The 22,387-nt window shown below is 38.9% G+C and overlaps 1 protein-coding gene across 2 annotated transcripts in view; it reads left to right on the top strand.

The window, feature by feature from the left end:
* The first annotated feature begins 3,475 nt into the window (after window positions 1–3,475).
* Window positions 3,476–22,387, top strand: part of ulk4 (unc-51 like kinase 4) — a 79,008-nt gene continuing 60,096 nt past the window's right edge. Inside the window, exons 1-18 of one of the 2 annotated variants that reach the window (XM_084358661.1) lie at window positions 3,476–3,697; window positions 4,658–4,798; window positions 5,212–5,311; window positions 5,618–5,757; window positions 5,852–6,014; window positions 6,511–6,612; window positions 6,905–6,988; window positions 7,206–7,281; window positions 7,634–7,753; window positions 8,064–8,398; window positions 8,699–8,768; window positions 10,141–10,207; window positions 10,506–10,598; window positions 10,943–11,003; window positions 11,113–11,330; window positions 12,036–12,082; window positions 12,403–12,481; window positions 18,983–19,090. In XM_084358661.1, the coding sequence (XP_084214787.1) occupies window positions 4,661–4,798; window positions 5,212–5,311; window positions 5,618–5,757; window positions 5,852–6,014; window positions 6,511–6,612; window positions 6,905–6,988; window positions 7,206–7,281; window positions 7,634–7,753; window positions 8,064–8,398; window positions 8,699–8,768; window positions 10,141–10,207; window positions 10,506–10,598; window positions 10,943–11,003; window positions 11,113–11,330; window positions 12,036–12,082; window positions 12,403–12,481; window positions 18,983–19,090 (2,001 nt within the window). In that variant the 5' untranslated portion in view covers window positions 3,476–3,697; window positions 4,658–4,660. The remainder of the gene's footprint in view (window positions 3,698–4,657; window positions 4,799–5,211; window positions 5,312–5,617; window positions 5,758–5,851; window positions 6,015–6,510; window positions 6,613–6,904; window positions 6,989–7,205; window positions 7,282–7,633; window positions 7,754–8,063; window positions 8,399–8,698; window positions 8,769–10,140; window positions 10,208–10,505; window positions 10,599–10,942; window positions 11,004–11,112; window positions 11,331–12,035; window positions 12,083–12,402; window positions 12,482–18,982; window positions 19,091–22,387) is intronic. The other variant, XM_084358660.1, reaches the window with a different exon arrangement.

Raw genomic sequence — 22,387 nt, 5'->3', positions numbered from 1 at the left:
TCCTCCTCAGCGAAGAAGCTGAAGTTCAATGCCTTTCACACTGAATGTATGATACTGTGTTGCAGCCTCTTCGGGATCCACATCTCAGTAAAGCCTCACAGGCCAACTTCAACTAACCTGAGACTCCGACCATCATTTTGTCTTTGTGATTGGATTCTGAAGGGAAATCTAATAAGTAAAAGCTAATTCTATGTAACTAAGAGATTATGGGTTTAACTTGAATTCACATCATAATTGCATTTTATGTAAATACATAAATACCTTTGACACGAATGCTTTAATTGCACACAGGACTGATACTATAGGCCAACTGATTTATTTGAATCTGCTATTTACATAGTGTGATTTGCATGTTTGACATAGTACCTTTTCAGTGAATGGCTGAAAAAAAAACAAATTCAAAAACACTCAAGTCTGAGAATATAATGACCCCACTGACTGACCAGAGGAGTGACAATAAACATGTCCATTGACATTAGTGGATATGGTCTGTTCACAGTGTCTGAGAGGTAATATAGCTGTGATAATCAGTCAGACTGCTTGTAGACACTGAGGGGACTTCAGTCACTTTTAATGAGTGGAGGCAGATTTAGTGGATAGGATTAGGTATACCTAAGCCTGAAATCAATCTTATTAAAAGGTGCCCACAGCCCTCAAGCTGCTGTGACACACTCCCCAGGCTCTACATTTTCGCTTCTGAGTCACACAAACTACTGCCAACTACTTATTAGATCAAACCAAAGGGTGGTTCTCATGCAAAACCGCGTGGGCCATCTAATAGAGCCGAGCCAGCTGAGCCAGCAAAGCCAGCAAGATAAAGTACCAGATGAGGAAGAGACTCACAAGTTTCACTCATTTAAAGCTTGACTAGTTGTGTCGTATGAACAGATGCTATCATTGAGTAACCGCTGCACGTTACACCGAACTGTGTGGCGCGGTGCACCTGCTCCAGGATCACCCGAATCATACAACTTTAAATCTGAGACGTTCACAAACTCAATAAAAAGACTTCTTACCTGTTTAGCAGACAGTGCAGACTTCTCTGGAGAGGCAGACACAATCCCGTTTTCTGTTAGGCGACTAGCCAAAGACTACCGTCGGTTCACGCAGCGTGACTCCGCTCACCAGCGTTAAATGGTTGAGCCAAAATGCGACGATACAGCCGACTGAAAACGTGTGTTTCCCCGTCGATATTGGTTCCCCCTTACCTTCACCTCAACCTAAACTTAATCCTAAACACAACAAGTAGGTTTCTGAGATGCTTAACCTGACCCCGAGCGTACCCTCACCCCCCAAACAGTTGTCTCTGCTACGCCTAAACCTAAACCCTGTTCCCCAACCGCCACTACAGCAACCACTATCTGACAGGAGAACAGACTTCAACACAACACCGGTGTCAGGATATCAAGAATCGGAAAGAATAATTCAGTCAGTCCTGAGCCTGTTCACACAACTTCAGCAGCTTTTTTTTTGTTTCCTGAGCAGAGCTGACTGAATCGCTTGATCGAAACAAAGCTGCTGAGGTGAGCCGAGTCAAAGTAGAAACAATGTGGAGCCACATCCGGTGGGAGTGATTTCAAAATAACCTGCATTAAAAGAGGTGGTTCAAAATATCTGATTTCACTTGACTATTTTTAGTAGGCTCTTATGTACACAACAAGTGTATTGAGCTTAATAGACCATATAAATACCATAAGTAGATGTAAAATATACTTATCTGGAAAGTGTGGTGATGTGGAGAACTTTTGAAATGACAAAACCTCTTGAACATTACCACAGTGTCAGGCTGAAACTGCTGGCCTGGATGAGATTTTTTTTCTTAGAAACAATGATTAATAACTTGTAAATATTACATTGTAACGTGATTGTGGCAAGAACATTTTTAAATAATTGGATATAACAATATTTTCATTTAACTATTCAGAACATTAAAGTAACGGGGTAGTTTGTCATTATGGGAATGTGATTTTTTTTACATAATATATTTTCAAACTAAAACAATAACCACTTACACCAATCCAAAGCAAGGTTTGAAATGTTTTCAGTTTAAATTGTGACATTATCTGTGTCAGACTCTAGACTCTAACTTGCAGCTGCCTTGGTGGTCGACAGTAGGAGACTGGCTATGTGCTTAGCCCTTCTGACTTGAAGGGAAGACATACATTTAATTTTGTAATTCTGCTTAATTAACTAAATTCTTGATGGTTAGAGTAATCTGGGTGTGGCAACATCACCACACAGAAAGGGCTATCTTTGAGACAGCATAACATCGCCAATCATGAAAAGAGCCTTTGTGTTCGTTATTATTATTATTTTTTAATTAGGTTACACAATGTTGTAAGAGGCAAATGTGGTGGAGAACATTTTTTGAATTGAATTGAATTTCTTGCTTTTATTTTGTAGACCAAAATGAGGTTACCGGAAACGGTACTAATAGCAATTGTATGTAACCTTACAGGTTAGGAAGTTTCAAGTTCTGTATACTGAGAGAGGATTTCCACTGTCCCCTGTTGTTCAGTCCCTCTGCATCTATAACATATTCTGTAACCATACAGGCTGTCTTATAATGTCATCGACCCCTTTTCACCGTGCTTGTTTTTGCTTTATAGGTCCCCCCCTTATTTTAACATGTTCTATTGGGGTTTTATTAGACCTACATGATTGTGTGAAAGTTTTATTCTATAATTGGAAAAACGTAACTTCTATAGGCTAACGTTGATTAATGGCTTCACCAGGCACTCAGTGTAAAGAACTTTTTTATCTGTATTATGAATTGCTTGGTCGGAGATTATACTGACGGATCCTGTAAGGAAACGGTAAATTATATTGTTTGTTGCTTCTAGTTCAACAGTTTTTGGTCATCTAACCCCCACATGGCTCCAAACTTTCCGCCAGTTGCAGACTGCATAAAATCCATTCAGCAGTGTCACGGGTGCCTTGTGTCCTGCTGCCGGTTTCATTCAATGCATGACGTAATTGTATTCGGATAGTGTGTGTGTGTGTGTGTGTGTGTGTGTGTGTGTGTGTGTGTGTGTGTGTGTGTGTGTGTGTGAGAGAGAGAGAGATAGAGAGAGAGAGGTGGGGGTCGTTTGTGACTACACAGTGAGCAATACAAGAATCATGCAGTTGCATTAGGTTTTTTTGGCCTAGCAAGAAGACAGAACAACACCCTAACATATTATTGAAATTAATACAATTCAATTTTGAAGAAAAAAAGAAAATATAAGCCTCTACAATGTACAGAGAATCAGATTCAGAATGAGAGAAACCACGCCGAGGGTTGGAATTGTGTGTATTTTGCAATTTATTGGTCTTACATTTGGATTGGATTACATTTGTTTAACATATCCTACTTTTTAAAATGTCTTACAGTCAACAGTTATTGCTGCACTCCACGCGCTCCGAGGTGCGCAGTCTGTTGTATGCACTCTTGTAGCCTAGCAACGCAGGAATATGCCATTTGGAGGTGGTCAAGTTAAAACCAAAAAACCTTTAACAATCAAACCGACGTTTTTTCTTGAATCACGTGTACGTTGGAATATTTAACTAACACAAATGCACTTCTTTATACACATATAATCATTTTAGTGAATAGAATTACATTTCATTTTATCTGAAGCATCCCAGACTTCCCTCTTCCAGTTGGAATTACGTGGCCCATCACTCTTCCGCCATCAAACAGCGGGCTGTTGAGGAGGTAAGTTACAAAATACTTTAGTATGAGAAGTGAGGAATAGCAAACATTATTAACCACGTTTTTTTGTGTGGCTGTGTGTAAAGTTGCATTCAGTTTCCATGTAATTCCGCCAGTTTTGGGGTTTTGCAGTCAACTTCTGTCGAGTTACAAGCGAACAAACTGTACTTCTGAATAACGTTAACGTTAGACGATAACGTTAGCGGTTGATGAACTACATACAAAGCCAACCGTTAGCTTCTTATTTGACAGTTTGAAGTTAACGCTAAGTATTTTATTCATAACCTTAAAGCTTAGTATCTTTTTCAAACATGCCCATTTATTTTAGCCACTGGCGTCCTATCTGCGCTGCAAGTTAAAATTCTTTGAAGAAACGTTTTCCCATCTAGTCCAGCCAGGTGTTCTGCAGCTAGTTTAATTAGCCATTACGTTAATTGTAATCAGCTGGTTAAATTTACAGGCAGCAAATTTACAGGCTGCTGTAGCTAGTTGTGCAAAAATATAAACCTGTAAATATAAATAAGTAAATTACCTCGTATGGTAACAGGTCGAGTGTACATATGTATAACAAATTACAAATATTAAACATATATTTATATTTGTTTGAGCCGTGACACAAGACACAAGACACAGTTTTAATATATAGTCTTGTGTTGTTTATATATATATATATATGTATATATTACAAAGACTGATGATGGCCAATGTCAAAGCATTTCAACAGTGTTCAGTTTATGGTATTTAATTGTGTACTTAATAACTGTGTAATTCAAATATCCTGTATCCTGCTAGACTAAATATCGGTTCAGCAAATGCACTAGTACTGTATGTTTGGTTTAATCTGATATTCCTCTGCTACTTTCCCCTGCTACTTTCCCCCATTGATGGCAGGCCCTCGCTTATTTTGTTGAGCTTCTTAAAATGTTTAATGATTACAGTCTGACGCCTCCCTCTTTCCCACAGTCGATGGAGAACTTTATTCTGTATGAGGAGCTTTGGGCAGGCAGTAGCTCTGTGGTCTATAAAGGAAGAAAGAAGGGCAATCTCAACTATGTAGCCATCATCTGCGCCGACAAAGCCAAGAGACCTCACATCACTAACCATGTAAGATAATGCCATTAAGCTGTATAAACCTGTTGTAAGACATCTGTTGCATTTTCATTATATTAATAATATAATTGCTTTACGCAACCGGAAGACACCTAAAATCAGCAACTATGATAAGATGGTTTAAAGATTTTTAACAGTAATATTGACCTAAAATACTACTAACTATGTTGTCATCAGGCAAACAAGAACAAACAACATTGCAGATGTATACTTAGACATTGGAGATGTGGGCCCTGTGTCTGTGTCCGAGTTTCCCCAAATTTCAATCAGCATTGTCTACCAAACAGTCCGGAGATCATAGGGATACTGGACAAGAACTCTTTTTAGGATTCATTTTGCTTTGGGCCTTGTAACAAAGTATACCTACTGTACACATTTAATGATGTCTTGTTTCTGTCCCCTGTTAGGTACGTCTTGCACATGATCTGAATCATCCGAACATAGTATGCTTCTATGAGTGGTATGAGACAAGTAACCACCTCTGGTTGGTAGTGGAGCTTTGTACAGGTCAGTCATGCACCATTTGACATAATAACTTACTGCTGGTTTTCAGCCATCAAAGGATGTTGAGAATTGCATCTTATAACAGCTTCAAACTGATAATTTATTACAAAAGTTAATACCCTTATATACCTTTTATTGATTAGTGAGAGATATTCATCTTCAAGTATAGTATAGTATCTGTCATGTAATTATTTTTTTTATGCATATGGGATTGTTGGTTTTAAAAACAATGCAACATGTGTCAGGCACTGTCTCATGCTCCTGCTTGCTCTCTAATTTCTTTGCTCCCTCTTTCTGTTCATCCATCAGGTGGATCCCTTGAGTCTGTGATAAGTCATGATGGATGTCTGTCAGAAGATGTGGTGAGGGGATTTGGATGGGACTTGGTCAAAGGACTGAAACACATCCATGAATCAGGAATCATTTTCTCTGACTTGACCCCTGCTAAGGTTTGTATCTGCATTCATGTGTATGTAGGACTAACAGAATAACAGCGAAATTATCATTACCATATGAATACAGTATCTCTCCTTTTCCCCATAGATCCAACTTGATGGCAGTGGCATTCTGAAGTTTGGTAACTTCTGTATGTCCAAGGCAGAGGGAGAGACACTGGAGGATTTCTTTGCCATGCTCTCTACATCAGATGAGGCAAGGGAAGAAGATGGCAAGGAGCGCTTTGAAAACATAAGTAAAAGGCTACAAGGTCAGACGATTATTTTTTCATCATGTTGGTCCTATATACATTGCGTTCTTGACTGATGTAGAGGCTAACCAGTAGATTAGCCAAGAGAAGTCAATGGACGTACACATTTTGATAGAGTAAATGAGAACACAGTTTATATTTGCTGGGGGGAACGCATTGGCAGCAGGGGAACATGTGAAAAGGCAGGCAGGGGTTTTTAATGACATGTCATATCAGAAACATGTTATACATTGAGGAGTAAGGGAACTGTATGATACCTTTTATTCTAAGTCCACTATCCATTCGTAATTTCACTAAATAGTTTAACAATAGACAGCATATTGATTATTCTTCGCAATTTACCTCAACACTACCAAGAATGCAAATACTCATTAATATGTACAATTTGGCTAAAACTCTACATCAAAACTTGTTTTGTTCATGATGAGGATGCTTCTCTTCTTTTAATATTTTTGTCTTTCCTAATTACTGTATGTATGTTTTTGTATATTTTCAGGTTCTCCAACTTACAGTGCTCCAGAGGTTTTGCAGGGATCAGAAACCAACATGAGTTCTGATCTCTGGGCTCTGGGTTGTATACTCTACTACATGTACACTGGTATCCACATACAAACACACACACTGATACATGCATATACTGAATATAATTTGGCACATAAGTACAAATGAATTTAACAATGTTTTTGGGCCTATTTTGTTCTCTATTGTACTCTGTTGGGTACCTGTAATTCATGATGATTATGATGATAACAGACGTAGTGTGCTGTCACTGATGATTGAACCCTGAAAAAACGAAATGCAAAATCAGTGAAACAGCACAGCAGTTAATAGGCAATTCAGTGCTAGCAGTGACCTCAACATCCTAAATCCTAACTGTTATTGTTTCCCAGGTAAACCTCCATTCAGTTCTGATAGTAACACTGAACTGACAGACATGATTTTACATCAGGAACCACCCCCTCCAAGACAGACAAGTAATTAACACTCACATACATACACACATACACACATGCTTGCTCAAACACAGACACAGATGTGATTGTTAACATAAATATATTTTTGCTGTTTAGTAATTGAAATATTTGCATGTGTGATGTCTCATTGAGGGCAAGTTTCCCTTATAGGTTGCTGTTATGGAGTCGTTTGTGTGTTTTTAATTCATGAAGTTATCTTCTGTGATGTTTGTTACAGTGTTTTCATCCAGTCCGCCCAGTGAGGATTTCCAGAATCTCCTGAAAAGGTTGCTCAATAAAAACCCAGATAAAAGGTCAGGTTCATAGAGACACACAGCACACTGTCTACTCTAGTACTGCTGTTACTAGTATCATAATAACATTCATCCAGTCCAGTTCATGAACAAATTTACTGGTGTTATTTAATCTGTTATCTTAACATAGAGCCTATAATCTTTTACTGCACGTTCAAAAAGAAGTTTCATTAACTAAACAAATCTAGTTGTTGACTCAAAAAAAGGACAGCGAGAGACTGTCTAAGATAGTGAAATTTACAACATCTTCAATGTTTAATTACTTCAGACTGCTACTTTTTATCCCATGTTGACCTTAGTGCCGCGTTTCTTTTGTCATAATGTTTATCTTTGTCGTTTTTTTGTTCTTTAGGATGGACTGGCCAGAGTTACTCGAGCACCCTCTCTGGACACAAGTTCTTAAAGAGGAAGAGGATGTGGCAGGGGAGGAGGACGACGAAGAACGACATCATGAGGAAATAACTAGCTTGAGGTGTGTTGATATATTAAAATTTCTTTACAGCTCCTACAGAAATCTACAGAAATTTTGTTGAAACCATTTTACTGCATACAGCTTTTTTGTGAAAGACAAAGTTTTGTTCAAGCCCAGTCCAGCCTCCTTTAATCCCCTAAGGGGGGCCAACATTTTTGGAACACATTTTAATATCATACAATACATTTTAACAGAACAACAAGCAGCCTGCACAATTACAATACAGATTACAGTTTATGCTGCATTTAAAACATTTTTTTTCCCCTCAGTTGAATAGTTTGTGTTGGTGTGTGTATTTTTTCCTCCACAGATACACAAGGGTCCATGACCCTGTCTCCCCAGGGCAGGCAGACAAGCTTCCCGACAGCCACTCAGCCATCACACAGCCAGCCTATATGATTTCTCACAAACTCATCTCATCAGAGACAACAACTGCCATAACTCACAGACCATCTGACAGAAGGACTGGTTGCGAACAAGCTGTCAGACACACAACCTGTGGAGCCTCAAGGAATAACCAGGGCTTGGATAGGGAGATGGGGAAGGAGAGAAGAGGAGAAGGGGAGGCAAAGACAGAAGATGACCCCAAGCTTACTGGGGCCCAGCAGTTCACCATACTGCAGCCTCATAAGTCATTCAAACTAGGTAACACATTCCCTAATATATGTTGTTGTTAGAGTTTTATGGACATACAGTAGTGTAGCTGTAGTAATCTGGTTTCCAAGCCAAATGTTTGTCCTATTGCTTTTGCTTCAACTGGAAATGGGAAACATTTGGATTTTTCACTGCACTGTTTGCTGTAATTGCTATTGTACAAGTCTCATCCCAGATTAAATTGTGTGCACCATCTTTCACCTGTATGGCCTTTACTAGGCACATGTCTTTGAAATACGTGTCATTTAACCTCAGAAATCTGATTCTGTATCTTGTGTGCTTTCTTTCCAGATAACGTATCAGAGCTCAGGCCAAAGAGTGGCGTGGATGAGGACAACACTGAGGCCATTTTTCTGCTCAGGTATTGAGTTCAGTCTATCTGCTGCCTGTCCACCCATTTGTCCAGGGTTTGCCAGAGTCACAGGGTTAAAGGGTTAGACATGTTGTGTATAGGTTTTACCCTAGTAAGTTAAGCGATGGCCTTATTTTTTTATTTCTGAGGAACATAAATCTCAAAAGTGTTAGATAGATTTTACTGACCCGTCTCAGCTCGGGTCAGTAAAATGAACAGGCTGACAGTGACAATCAGGTGAAACTGAGGCGAACTCATTCATGGTTGCCTCTGACTATACTGATAATAGCCTACCTATTAGCCTCCAATGTAGACGCGCGACATGCGCGCTCACAACCCAAAGCGGTGCGTAGCCGCGTGCATTCGGTGCGACGGCGACGCCGTTTTTTCCCCCCGTGCGTGTCCGTGGAGCTGTGCGCCGCAGACGTGCACGGTTCCCTACGTTGCTGTGTCAGGCAGGTGTTTCCCACGGAGCTCTGCCCCGTTTCAAAGGTGAAGGAAGCCCTAAGTGGAAAGACGTTGCCTCCGCGATGTAGAATGTGTTTTATAGAAGAGAAACACACATTTCAGGACCGCTGACTTGTAACATCAGAACAGACACATGTAAACACAGAAAGCTGAAAATCACTGGACATGTCTGTTGGGATTATACAAATCAACAGTGTAAAGTAGAGCTGTCAAGATGTATGCAGTAGTTAATTATTGCATATCCTACTGTACCTATCACTCCTATTGTTTCTGATGTACAGGTGCAGAATGTTATGGAAGAGTTTATTAAGGCCTATGTCACTAATTCAATTCAAAAAGTGAAACTAATACATTATGTGTATGTCCATTACACACCGAATGAAACATCCCATGTCTTTATTTATTCAGTTTATTTTAATAGTAATAATTATGGCTAACATTCAATGAGGACCTAAAATTCAGTATCCCCAAAAATGTAAATATTACAAAGGAACTTTTTTTTTTTAAAGCATTGTTAATAAAGAAATGTTGGCCTTCTGAAAACTATGTCCATCTAAATGCACTCAATACTTGGTTGGGGTTGAACTACTGGAAATGGACTTTTCCGTGATCCTATAATGTAATTATTTGTTAATGGTGAGCACCTCCACACACACACACACACACCCCCCCCCCCCCCCCCCCGCCAGACAATTACTCTCTTTTTTGTCCTGACCCGTTTGCATCCCTGGTACACACTGTAATACAGTATATGTGTCATTTTACTGGTTCTCCCAGTGGTAGTCATATCGCATATCTAACTGCTATCCAACACTGTGCTCTACAAATTAAGCTACAGGCGATCAGCCTCAACTGCTAGCCATAAACAACTAGCCCTATTTCTTAACATTTTCTCCCTGGTGTGTCTTTTTAGCTCCTGTGTCAACTCAAGGAGAAGCTGCAGTATCTCAGACTCTCTGAACCAGTCGCCTGCACCCCAGGTAATTGTCACAATATACTCTGAAATCTGTAGGAACATGTACACTGCAGACAGGAGTGGTTCATGCTAAAATAAAATCACAAGTAACAGATTATATGGCAACTAAGTAACTACGCATATCCAATAACTCTATGCTATTTTTATTCCAACCAAAGACTTAAATACATTTACTTGAAGGTCTTACATTAAAGAATGTTAATACTGCACTGTGTTGGTGTGCCTGGTAAATATTTAAATACCAAATTAGTCATACTAAATACCTCTTCTGCTCTTCTCTCTTTCCTCTCCCCTCACCCTAGGCCAGATCTGGTTCTGACATCACATCCTGTGTGAAAGCTCTTCTCCATACTGACTCTGATCTAATTGTCACCCCAATCATAGACAACCCCAAGGTTTTGTACCTATAATATTATCGACACCAGCTATTTCAGATTTCAGGGTGTTTTCAGATACTTAAAATATAATTATTGGACTTTTAATGATCTTCAGTAGTAAGTGTCCTTGTAAGGAGCCTTTACTGCTGTTCATGTTTTACTATAACCTTTTCACGTAAGTAAATTGTATAAGCTAACAAAAATATTTCTAAAAATGGTTGTCCCTGTAAAGAAAATACTTGCATATGGAATTCAGTGAGATATGGTTACTAGAAGTAAGAAAAGGGGCTACCTGGGAATTGTGATATAAGGATCAGACAGCTCATACTGAGACTGTGTGGTATTCTCTTTTTATTTACCAGATTCTTAAGAGTCTGCCTGTACGATTCGATTCGAAAACCCTTTGTGTCCCAGCCTATTCAGGTATAGTACATTTGTTTCAAGTCAGATTTCATCAGTGTCTCGCAGAAATAATAGATGATTGGTCCCCATCAGCCTTGAGACTAATTTTTTCTTCCCTATTCTCCTTCAGTTGAGAAGTTGCAGTCCCTGAGTGATGAGGAGTGGGCAGTCTTCCTCGTACAACTCCATTCATCCCTTGGAGAACAGAACCTCTCAGCTCCTCTCTCGACCTCCTCCACTGCTCCTCCTCCCTCCACCATAGTTCGAGCCAAGCTCAACCTGCTGTGCTACCTCTGCTGTGTGGTTGGACATAAAGTTATTGCCAACAGGCTGATTAACTCAACACTGGTAGGAAGCCTGTATTTATTTAGGATCCCTGTTGAAACATTTTTGCATCACTATTGGCTTGGTTTTAATTTAGCAAGTTTGAGGGAGATTTTAGACTTCAACACTTCAACTCGCTGTGTGGAAATGAGGTTTTAAAGTATCATATATATCATTTTTTCCTCAGATTTCTCAGTTCTTGTACTCCCTCTGTGACGCATTTGCCAGCCATTTGTTTTCACCAGCTCCACTTGGAGGATGTAACGTGCATAAAGATGTTGTTATCTCTCCCAGCTAGTGATTAGTCAAATGGGAGTTGTTAGTGAAGTGACAAGGATATAATCCCATAGAATTATTCAGGGCTAAAAGTGACTTGTCTTTTGTCTGACTTTGAACATTAAATAACTGAGAACATACATATTTATCAAAAAATGACTCAAAATCTTTTTGACTTTGATTCCTTTCAAGACATATCATTTGTGATATACCATGGTGTCATACTTCTAATCTGTTTTATTTACCCATATACACTTTAGATAGTGTATAGCTGTTGTGTTAACAAATGTAGCAAATTTGATTTGAACAGGCTGATTAAAAGTCATAATGAATCTAAAATTAATGTTTTGCTGTCATATTTCATAATTTCTTACAGATTATGCTCTTAATCTTGTTTGTCTTTCATTTTTATTTCCATATCTGTCTTTCTAATTTTCTCCCTCCTTCTTTCAGCTTCCATTATTGACCCAACAATTACGACGATCTCCTAACTGGGATGTGTAAGTACATTATGTATGTTTCTTTGTATATACCAGGGAACATGATTGTGTCCTCCAAATTAGCTAGACTGTTGGAGAAGTGATAATTATTGATGCCAAAGATGCGAGATGTGGCCGAACTTATCTTCGATGGAAAGGTTGCTGATGGAAAGCCACTTTGACATAAACTATAGAGACTGATATCCTCCTTTTCCTAACCATGTTTTTCCTTTCCACTAGGACAGCTTTAAGAATTGTAGTGATTGAAACTGAAAATCTTTCATATCCGAAGGAAACAACTTTCATGCTTTTTATCAATTAAAAATACAAATGTTTTCTAGGCGGAGCAAGGTTCTCAGAATGATGGGTCTACTTGCTCTACACTGTACTGAACTCAGAGAGGACGTTCCAGTGTCTGAGGTCAGTACACACACTCACACACGCAGTGTTGTTATGTAAATGGTAATGTATTTATTTTACTTAAACTCATGTTTAGTGTTGAATTTCATTCAAATTGGAGTTACAGTATACATCTGTTCATTCAGCCTTTAATGGCTTGAACAGGAGCAGCACTGATGCTGTAGAAAAGGAACAAAAGAAATCATTCAAATTGGTTGTCATTATATCTCCAAAACAAGGTAAATGGTCAATAACAAAGAGATAGGAGAATTCTCAAAACTTCACAAAACTTTTGAGGACCTAAAAACTGCAGCACCAGTATTCACCATGAGGTGGCAGTACATACCAGCAGCAGCCCACCATGTGAACGTTACAAAAATTCAGGTTCTGTCCACTCTAACTTTATAGTACTAGTCTGTACCAGCAGGTGGCATTAAAAACCTACAAGACAACAAGTCTACCATTAGCCTAAGAGGTGCTGTAACAGCACTCTCTCATACTCTCTCTCTCTCTCTCTCTCTCTCTGTCTCCCTCTCTCACACACACACACTTTAGGTTTAAACCTTTGGCTACTTTGGGTTTACTTAATAAGTTTTTTACTGGATTGCATTTTACAGTTTGGTAAACAGGCTCTCATAGCTTGCTGTTTATTGTGATGAGTTTAAATGGTTTCACATAATCATAAACTGTTTAGATATAGAATTTCTGCTCATGAAAATGCTTATATGACACCTGGAAATGGTGCGAATGCTATTGTTACTTCTGTGGTAACTATGTAGGTAGTTGCAGGTGAGTTTTTTTCATTTTTTTATTGTGCATTGATTTTACAGAATCTATGTTTTTATTCATATGTGTAAACTTTAATTGTTAACTGCATCATAGTCATAATATCACAAACGGGAGACATTCTTTGTTATCATCATTGATTCAAGAAACTGCTGTACGTATATCAAATATATTTTTTTAGGTACAACTAGCAAAACTAATGCTTCTTAATAGCTAGGTCAAGTTGATTTTATTTCTATAGCCATGATCACAAATCCCAAACTCAAGGCCTCAAGGGCCTTTACCAAACCCCCTTAGGAACCTCAGGAAGAGCAACAGAGGAGTGGTCCCTCTGTTAGGACAGATAGACGGAATAGATGTGGTGTAAACAGAACAGACAATTAATTTGACAAAAGTATAGATGGATTGTAACCATGAAGAAGAGAGTGGTGTAGATTCTGCTTTCTCATCATTTTGGAGGACGTAGTTTGTGGTGCTATGTATTGCATTAGACAGAGAGGTGATGCTGTTATTTGGCCTACCCTAACTGATGTAAATAGGATGGACACAATAATAGTATCACCTGTCACTATATCAAAGTACAATTCAACTACCATAAACAAACTGCAGCTCATTTTGGTGGCTGTATGAATCAACACCTTTCTAATAGAGTTTTAACAAAGAATGAATGCTATTACTCTCCCGAAGTGATGATTTATTACAGGACTATTGTACTACGTTAGTTTTAACCTCATAAAAGACAGCTGTGTATTTGTGGCGACTGATTACCTAATATCCATGATAATATTAAAGAAAGTGCGGTAAGGTGATAGGACTCACTTGCCTACACACAATTTCCTTGACAGAGACACACATAGGCAATCCATATACTTAACTGAGCCCCCCCACAACACACACAGACACACACACACACATCAGTTCAAACAGTGATGCTGAACTAATTCAACGTAAAAGCAGTTTAGCATGGAGGTGAGACCTAGAGCCTCTCTCCCACATTAGATCCTTTCATCCTGAACAGAACTAAACACCTTTTTCCTGTCTCTCTTTTTTCTACCGTCTCTATACTTTTCTTTTGTCTCTTCGTCTGCTCGATCACATCTATTTACACTGGATGAAATCCATTCTGGCTGTAGTAGCTCTGATCCCACATCCGCTTCCTTCCCTTGTTTGTCTTTTTCTATTCTCGTTCTGCACTTGGTCTGACACTTCACTGCTACCGAGTCGTCACGGCAATTTACAAAATGGCCGACTGTGGCATAGCAGTGTTTTTCGGTGCGCTTGTTGTTAAAGACAAATGGCGGAACATTTTTTCCGCTACCCTCCTTACCTCCCTGCAGCTACCGTAGGATGACAAATTGTTAAGAATAGGACAAAGCTGTACGTTTGAGCCTGTGTGTCTTTGTGTGTCTGCCTGTTTGTGTGAGTGTGTGTCCATCTATAGACTCAGCAGGGGTTTTGTATGTGTGTGTGTGTGTGTGTGTGTGTGTGTGTGTGTTTTTAAGCGTGCATGGGCTTCTTTGAGATATGTTTGTGTGTACACTCAGCAGGGGTCCTGTGTATGTAGTTTTCTGTGTATCTGCTTTTCTGTTTCCTAATTTATTTGTGTGTGTATTTGTGTGCACGCGCGTGCGTTTTCAAGTATTCTGTGTTTGTGTGTAATATATTATAGTCATGCTAACAGATGACCAGTAAAACAGCACATACTTGCATCTTTCTATGTGCGTGTGTGTGTGTGCGCGCACCCGCATGTGCACGTTCTCTCAGCAGGGGTTCTCCTGCTGCAGTCTTGCTGATTGGAGTGTTAGGGCTGGGCTTAGTTACCATGGTAACTGCTATATGCTTCGATCATACCCCCCCACACACACACCCATGCCCCCCAAATGACACACACACACACACACGTCTGTCATTCATTCTGTCTCACTCTCTTTCTGTCTGTCCAACTGCTTTCTCTTGTCTCTTGCCCACCTGTCTTTGTCCCACACTTTCTCTTTCTCTCTCCATGGAGAGAATAAAATGAGAATAACATTTTCTGGGTTAATGTTACTAATGCAACCTTGCTGCTTTCCTAATGCCAAGTAGTGAAGCTGTGCTTTCAAAACCAGCTTGATATGATTTGCCCCTTCACTTATCATCACTTCTAAAGTTTTCTGTGGCTTTTACAGTGGTTTGGCCGGTAAAGCTTCCACTGTGCAGGGTGTTTCATGGGGATATGGAGTCTTAACACATTCTCAAAGCTCACAGCAATCTTTAGGAACACAAATTCAGAGGGCACTGGCTTTTAGGAAGACATTATTCGAAAACATTTCTGAATACTTCTCGCAAGGAAAAAAATAGCGTTTCAACTACAATACAGTATAGATTCATCCGCTCCATGACATTCAGGACACTTAAGTTTTCTTTGCTCTTCAAGTAGTTTATGTATGTGCATGAATATGTACATCTCTTAAATTAGGTGTTTGATTAATCAATAGAGCATTTTAATTATAATACATACTTGCTTTGTATAATTAAGCCATTCATTTGTTCTTCTGATGTAAACATACAATATTTAATATTCCCCTGTAGGAGACCCTCTATCAAAACAAAACATGAGACATTTGCCAAGTGTTTTGTGGAGAAGAGTCGCTTCACAGCTGCTCAGACAGAGCAGATAAACACATTGAAACGTTGAAATACAACATTGAGTAAACTTGTGGATTTCTCTGGGTTTGATGGCTGTTGGAAACATTTGGGATTATGAAAGTACACAACAGCAAAATATATACCAAAGACCTAGGAGTTTTCAGACATTTTAATACATAATTCCTATATATTATATCTTTAACATTTAACATACAGTGTGTCACATCTGCTGTGACACTTCTATAGGACATCTCAGTAAAAAGTTAACATGTAAATTTAAGAAAGTTTCACAAGTTTGGTTGGGATGCCAGACATTTGAAGATAAAAGTGTTACATCTGATTGCAATGCTGCACTACTGCTCTACATGCCAGTCTCTTCTCTCACCTCAAGCCTTGTATTAACTGTTAAGTCATGTGCAGTTTCGTCTTTATTGGACAGATAATCTGTCAAACTGTTCTCTGTACTAACATATCTGTCTGTCCCAAGTGTAGACATGCAGTAGTTGCTCATGTGCACTATTTGTGTGTCTAAGTGCAAAACCTTGGTCTGCTAATATATGTTGAGACATCTTTCTCTTCTCTGTTGTTTATGCATGTAAATTGATTGCATATGTTTTCTTATGTGCATCATTTCATCTTAGGGAATGTTGATGCTGAGATAATGATGGTGTGTGTGTGTGTGTGTGTGTGTGTGTGTGTGTGCGTGTGTTTGCTGGCTCGTTGTACAGTGGTGCATTACAGCACCCTCTGCCTGAGAGCAGCTGCGTGACCAGTTTAAAACACACCCCAGAATCTCAACTCCCCACTCAGCCATTTATGTTATTAGTGGGTTCAGCTCAGAAGGGGAGTGCAGGAGAAGAACGTAGAGCAATAATGTGGGAAAGAGGCTGAAAACCGAGAGCAGAGTCTCTTACAGCCAATGTGCAACATTCACATACTGGCTTAATAGCAACACAACATGGATGAGTTTATAGTTTATGTATAAATAAGTTTAGTCTGTCCTAGTCTTAAAGTTTACTGGAACTTATATTCAGACCTACTCAGGATATCAGTGGCAAACTGACACCTTACCATGCTCATCGATGGCTCAGCATGTGGATAAACCACGGTTCTTGGGCAAAAATAAATGAAATTGTTTATTGTGTGATACACAGAGGGCAATTCAAAGCGGAGCAGAAAGAGTAAAGACAGAAGTAGATAGAGTAACAATAGAAGAAGGAGAGCTGGAGAACAGATAGAGATGGAAAAAGAGAAGTGGAGAAGAGAGAGGGAGAGATAGAGGAGTGAGGCACAACTTGCATCAGATCACAGAGGAGGGAAGCTGGCAGTAATGCTAATGCCAGGAAGCAGCCAGCCAGCAAGGCTGTCTCTGCATATACTTAACTGTGTGTGTATGAGTGTGTGTGTGTGTGTGTGTGTGTTTCACGTGTGAGTGCAGTATGCGTTTCTTACATATGATTGCACGCATTTATGCACCTAGTTATGTGTGTGCATATACTTAATGCTTTGTATACGTGTGTTTGTGTATACATGCATGTGTATACCTTACCATGTGTTTTGGTGTGTGTGTATGCATTTTAAGTGGTTTTCAGTGAGATTGCTGTTGCTGCTGCCTGGCTTATATCTTTCTCTTTCCCTTTTTGTCTCTTTGCCTCTTTCCCAACATTTTTCTGTTCCCTATATACTGTATCTTTACTGTCTTCATTTATCATTGTGTCTCTGTTTTATACACCCCCTCTTCCTCTTCCTCTCTATCCTTTCCTCCTCATTAGTTAGTTCTCTTTAGTTTCTTTCATTTTTTGGTTGTATACAAAACAGATTTGTCCTAATAGTTGCATGTCACACAGTATATTTTGTGATATGATATGGTCCTCCAATTTTTGTTCTAAACATACAGGCAAACCCTCCAATGAGTTTTTTGGGGTCAGTGTAGTGTTCTTGACAGGCCAGGTCATCCACCTGATCTCAGTCTAACTTGCTAAAGACCAAACTGAAGGCAACAAAATGCCCCGAATCAAGTAAAAAGTGCAGATGGCTGCAGTGCAGACCTGGCAGAGAATCACTCTGCTGATGTCTGTGGGTCATCTATGTAGGCAGTCATCTATTACATATTATTTAAATAACCTTTACTTAATCAGGCAGTCTCATTTGGATCAATATCTCTTTTGCAAGAGAGACCAAAGTACAGCTCATAGAAAATTTAAAGTCAGCTAGTGGGGTAAGACATTCAAATTTTAAAATCCTCTTAATTAATTCCATTTTTAAGGTGCAAACTAGTGGAAGGCAGCCTTCCCAAGTTCAGTATTTACCTGAGGGGTAACTAGAGTTAAACAAGCCTGAGATCTTTTCTGTTGAGAAGTGGTTCTACATTTGAGTGGAAAAGGCAGCTATGGCATCAGACCTTTATGAATACAAATTAAAGAATTACGTTTACTTTTTGTTAGGGATGGCCAGTCTATTTCTCATATCACACACAGTGATGATTACAATATTTGTCTGCTGTGATGAAAGGCAAAACTGCATCAAGTTGTTTTAAGGTTGAGTGAGCAGCATGAGAATAAAGAATATCTCTGTAGCAAAACACAGACATGATGGCTGACTGTATGATGCTTTTCCTGATGTCAAGCTAGAAGCATTCTTTATTCTGATACAAAAAACATTCCTTATCTAGTTTCTATGCCAGTTGCTCCAAGTGCTGTTTAGAAGGGAAACTGCTGTCTCGCCAATTTCTCGCCAATTGATAAGATAGGACAATTTCAGTTCTACTAAATTTATGGATGGCAGGGAGATTTGCACTGCAATTATGGGTTCTTGAACACATTTTGTCTTGTCACTATTCAGTATTGAGATTATGCAGAGGTGTGAATGTTGAAGGCAAATTGTAATCATATATTTAAAATCACAAAATTAAATAGGAAGTTAAAGATGTTACCTCAATTCGCCCCCAAAACCCTTTTATAGGAATACTACGTTTGTAAAATTATAACAATTACTTATTGACAACAGATTTTCATAAATACATTTCAGTTTTATAGAGCATGTTTTTATTATTATTACTTCATTTTATATTGCACCAATAAAAAAGTCTCTCCCTCTCTCCTCTCTTTCCAGGTTGTGTCCACGCTAACTGATCTGTTGAGAGACAACCTGAGGAATAGTAAAATAAAGCAGCTCCTGCTGCCACCACTTGGGGAGTTCCTCTACCTCATCACCTCTCAGGTAGACTCTACATGACAGAAGGCAATATCAAGAGACACATATAGAAAGATAGACATACCGCAGTTGATTGTTATAAAGGACAACATATTTGGATCCAAACACACACTATTTAAATCTACATGTGAACTTACCTGCATGCACATAAAAGATACTGTTTGCAGTAGTTACATAGCTGATTATTTTTTGTTCTTTCCTTGAAAGGTTGTTTTTCTGTTATGTTCTTTTCTTAGACAAGGCAAAACAGCGTGTGGGGCAGATTTGTAATATTTCTGTTATTTGGTTCATGTGAAAATCTGACCAACTGTTGTTGGGAAGTCAAACGAAAGATTCAGGAAAATGCAGAGATGTGAAGGCAAAAAATGAAAACCACTAATGCTTTTACTTTGAACATGTGAACGTGCAATCATTTTCTCAGGTACTTTTTCAGCAGATAATATACTACACAGTGGTTTGAAGTAAGTAAAGATGGTCCAGCTATTATAGCTATTTATAATTCACTGACTTATGCCAGATCTTTGGTAAAGTATTCCTTACTGTTATTATTAGTCTAATTAGGGTATTGAATTTGGCATTTTGCTTTTTGTAAGTCACTAGAGTAGAAGAAATCAAAGGTGAAAAGTTATCTGGGCTTCTCAGGCACTATTGATTTCAATCAAACATTTTGATGTAATCGGCATCCTGTAGTGTGTCAGGGTCATTAATAAATCAAGACAAGTGCTCTCAATATTTATGAGGCTACTACTGCAAACCAGAGGTGCTAATGAAATAATATGAAAAAGTAATTAAATTCAGTGTTTTTTTTGTTTTTGTTTTTCCCCCCCATATCTTTACATCCTGCTGAAAAACAATGAATATAGTGAATTATTTGTTGCTCACCTTGCTCATAAATAATAACAGCAGTAGGCTAGTAAACTGGGAAGTAGCTCACCTCTAGTTTGATCTATAAATAATGTGCAACCCACACTTAAAACAAACTAGCCCATAACTTTGTGTTCAAGTAGTATGCACCTTCAAGGCCACCAGGATGCCCTCAAGAGATGGCCTCCTAAATATGGGTAGTGGAAATCATATTTCCAAGAAAAGTTTCTCTTAAGTAATTAATGTGGAATGACTGCTTTCTTTTGAGTTAATGAGTCTAAGCGAATGAAACACAACACAGATGCCAGATGCAAGAGACATCAAAAGACATTTTCTTATTACTTCAGTCAGAAATGCCAATTTTGAGTAAAATGAATGAAACTGAGTGCTCTGTCATTAGGTAATGGAGATTAAATTTGCGTGTTGACTAAATTGAATTGAAAGCGAATTGACCCACCTGCCCTTTACAATTACAAGAGAAAGTGAGGAGGCGGCCTCGTTTGACTTCATTAGAAAAGGTGATCCCAATTTATTTCTGGTTAACCTCAGTCTCGCCAGGCAAGTCAATTAAGTGCAAGATTTTTATTTACACGACTGATGGATAAGCTTAAAAAATCAATCACCCTGCCTGATTACACTTATTACTCTGCTGAAGCCATGGAAAATCTCATCAGTTCCCTGTAGAAGATCCTAAGAAACTGACTTTTCTTCTCCTGCAAGAGCAGGGTTCGCCAGATCTCCATTGTTGCCAGAGTGTTCTTAACAAATAATAACCCGATAGCTAACTGATTCCTGTACCTCCCTCTGAGATCAGGACCATTTGTTGAAAAACGTCTCAAAAGTTTAACTGTTTGTCAGTTAGAAATGGTAAGAGAATGAAATACTGAGGCTAAATTGGTAAAATAAATGGGGGTGGTGTTGTTTTCAATGAAAATGAAGTGTCAGGGTGACAAAGTATACTTGATTTGAGTAATTCAGGAATGTAGTGAATGTGGCATCAGGTGTAATATAGTAAATGAAGATGAAATTAAGGAATAATGGAAGACTTACCTCAATGTATTGATAGCTGCTGCCAACCATTAAATACACTCAATGAAAATATAAACACTTTTGCTTTTGCTCTTATTTTTCACAAGTTAAAGTAAAAGATTTAAGACGTTTTTATGCATACAAAATAATTATTTCTCTCAGATTTTGAGCAAATTTTTCTTTTTTCAAATTTGTGTTAATGAGCCTTTCTCCTTTGCGAAGATAATCCATTCACCTGACAGGTGTGGCATATCTTGATGCTGGTTAAAGTGGCAGTAGTGGTGTAAAAGTTAGAGAAGCAAGCTTATGACCAGAGGGTTGTCGCTTCAATCAAAACCATCATAGGTGATCATCTGTCCACTCAATTCCATTACCACAACAAACTGAAGTCAGATCAAGACCCTGGTGAGGATGATGAGCACAGCACAGATGGACTTCACTTCCACTGTTTGTGCAGAAATTCTTTGGTTGTGCAAACCAACTGTTGCATCAGCTGTCCGGGTGGCCGTTCTCAGACAATCATGCAGGTTAAGGTCCTGCAGGTGATGAGGAGGTCCTGGGGTGGCATGGTTTCACATGGTATGCAGTTGTGAGGCCGGTTGGATGCACTGCCAAATTCTCAGAAACGCAATTGGAGATGGCTTATCGTAGTAAAATGAACATTAAATTAATGGGCAACAGCTCTGATGGACATTGCTGCAGCCAGCATAACAACTGCAGGTTTGCTCAAAACTTGCGACATTTGTGGCATTGTGTTCTGTGATAAAACTGCATTCATACACACATACACATCCAGGGTGAAGATATTAAGAAACTGCCTTGGTGGTGCTCATGTCTGGACGAAGAGAAACGGAGATTTTTGGAAACAGTATAGTACTTGAATTTGTACATTGACAGAATGGATATTATCTTGTCTATATATAGAAAGACACAAAAGGACATGATAATACAAGGATAGAAAAGAGAGACAAAACGGCTGCTTACAATGTTTTGCAGACAAAACCAAAAAGATTCTGTGAAGAGCAGTCATGTTTCCCTCCCTAGTTCATAGTATTTTCTGTAGCTAAGCAACCGACCAGGGTATACAATCTGCTTCCTGTTCACAACGGTACGCTCATGGCCAGTGTACATGAATGGCCATGGGATATACGTATTTAAAAGTGATAGTATGGACGAAGATTATTTCTGAAATGGTGCTAAAAGGCTCATCTGGATGTTTCCAAAAATACCTGTGTTCGTGTGGACTAAGAGTGGCCTTTTATTGTGTCCAGTCCGAAGCACACCTGTACACTAATCATGCTGTTTAATCAGCATCTTGATATGCCACACCTGTCAGGTGAATTGATTATCCTGGCAACGAAGAAGTGTTCACTAGCATGGATTTTAATAGAGAGAGAAATATTCATTTTG

Source organism: Pagrus pagrus (genome assembly GCF_965226575.1).
Source record: "Pagrus pagrus genome assembly, chromosome: 7".
Taxonomy (NCBI): domain Eukaryota; kingdom Metazoa; phylum Chordata; class Actinopteri; order Spariformes; family Sparidae; genus Pagrus; species Pagrus pagrus.
This window is presented reverse-complemented; position numbering and strand designations above follow the sequence as displayed.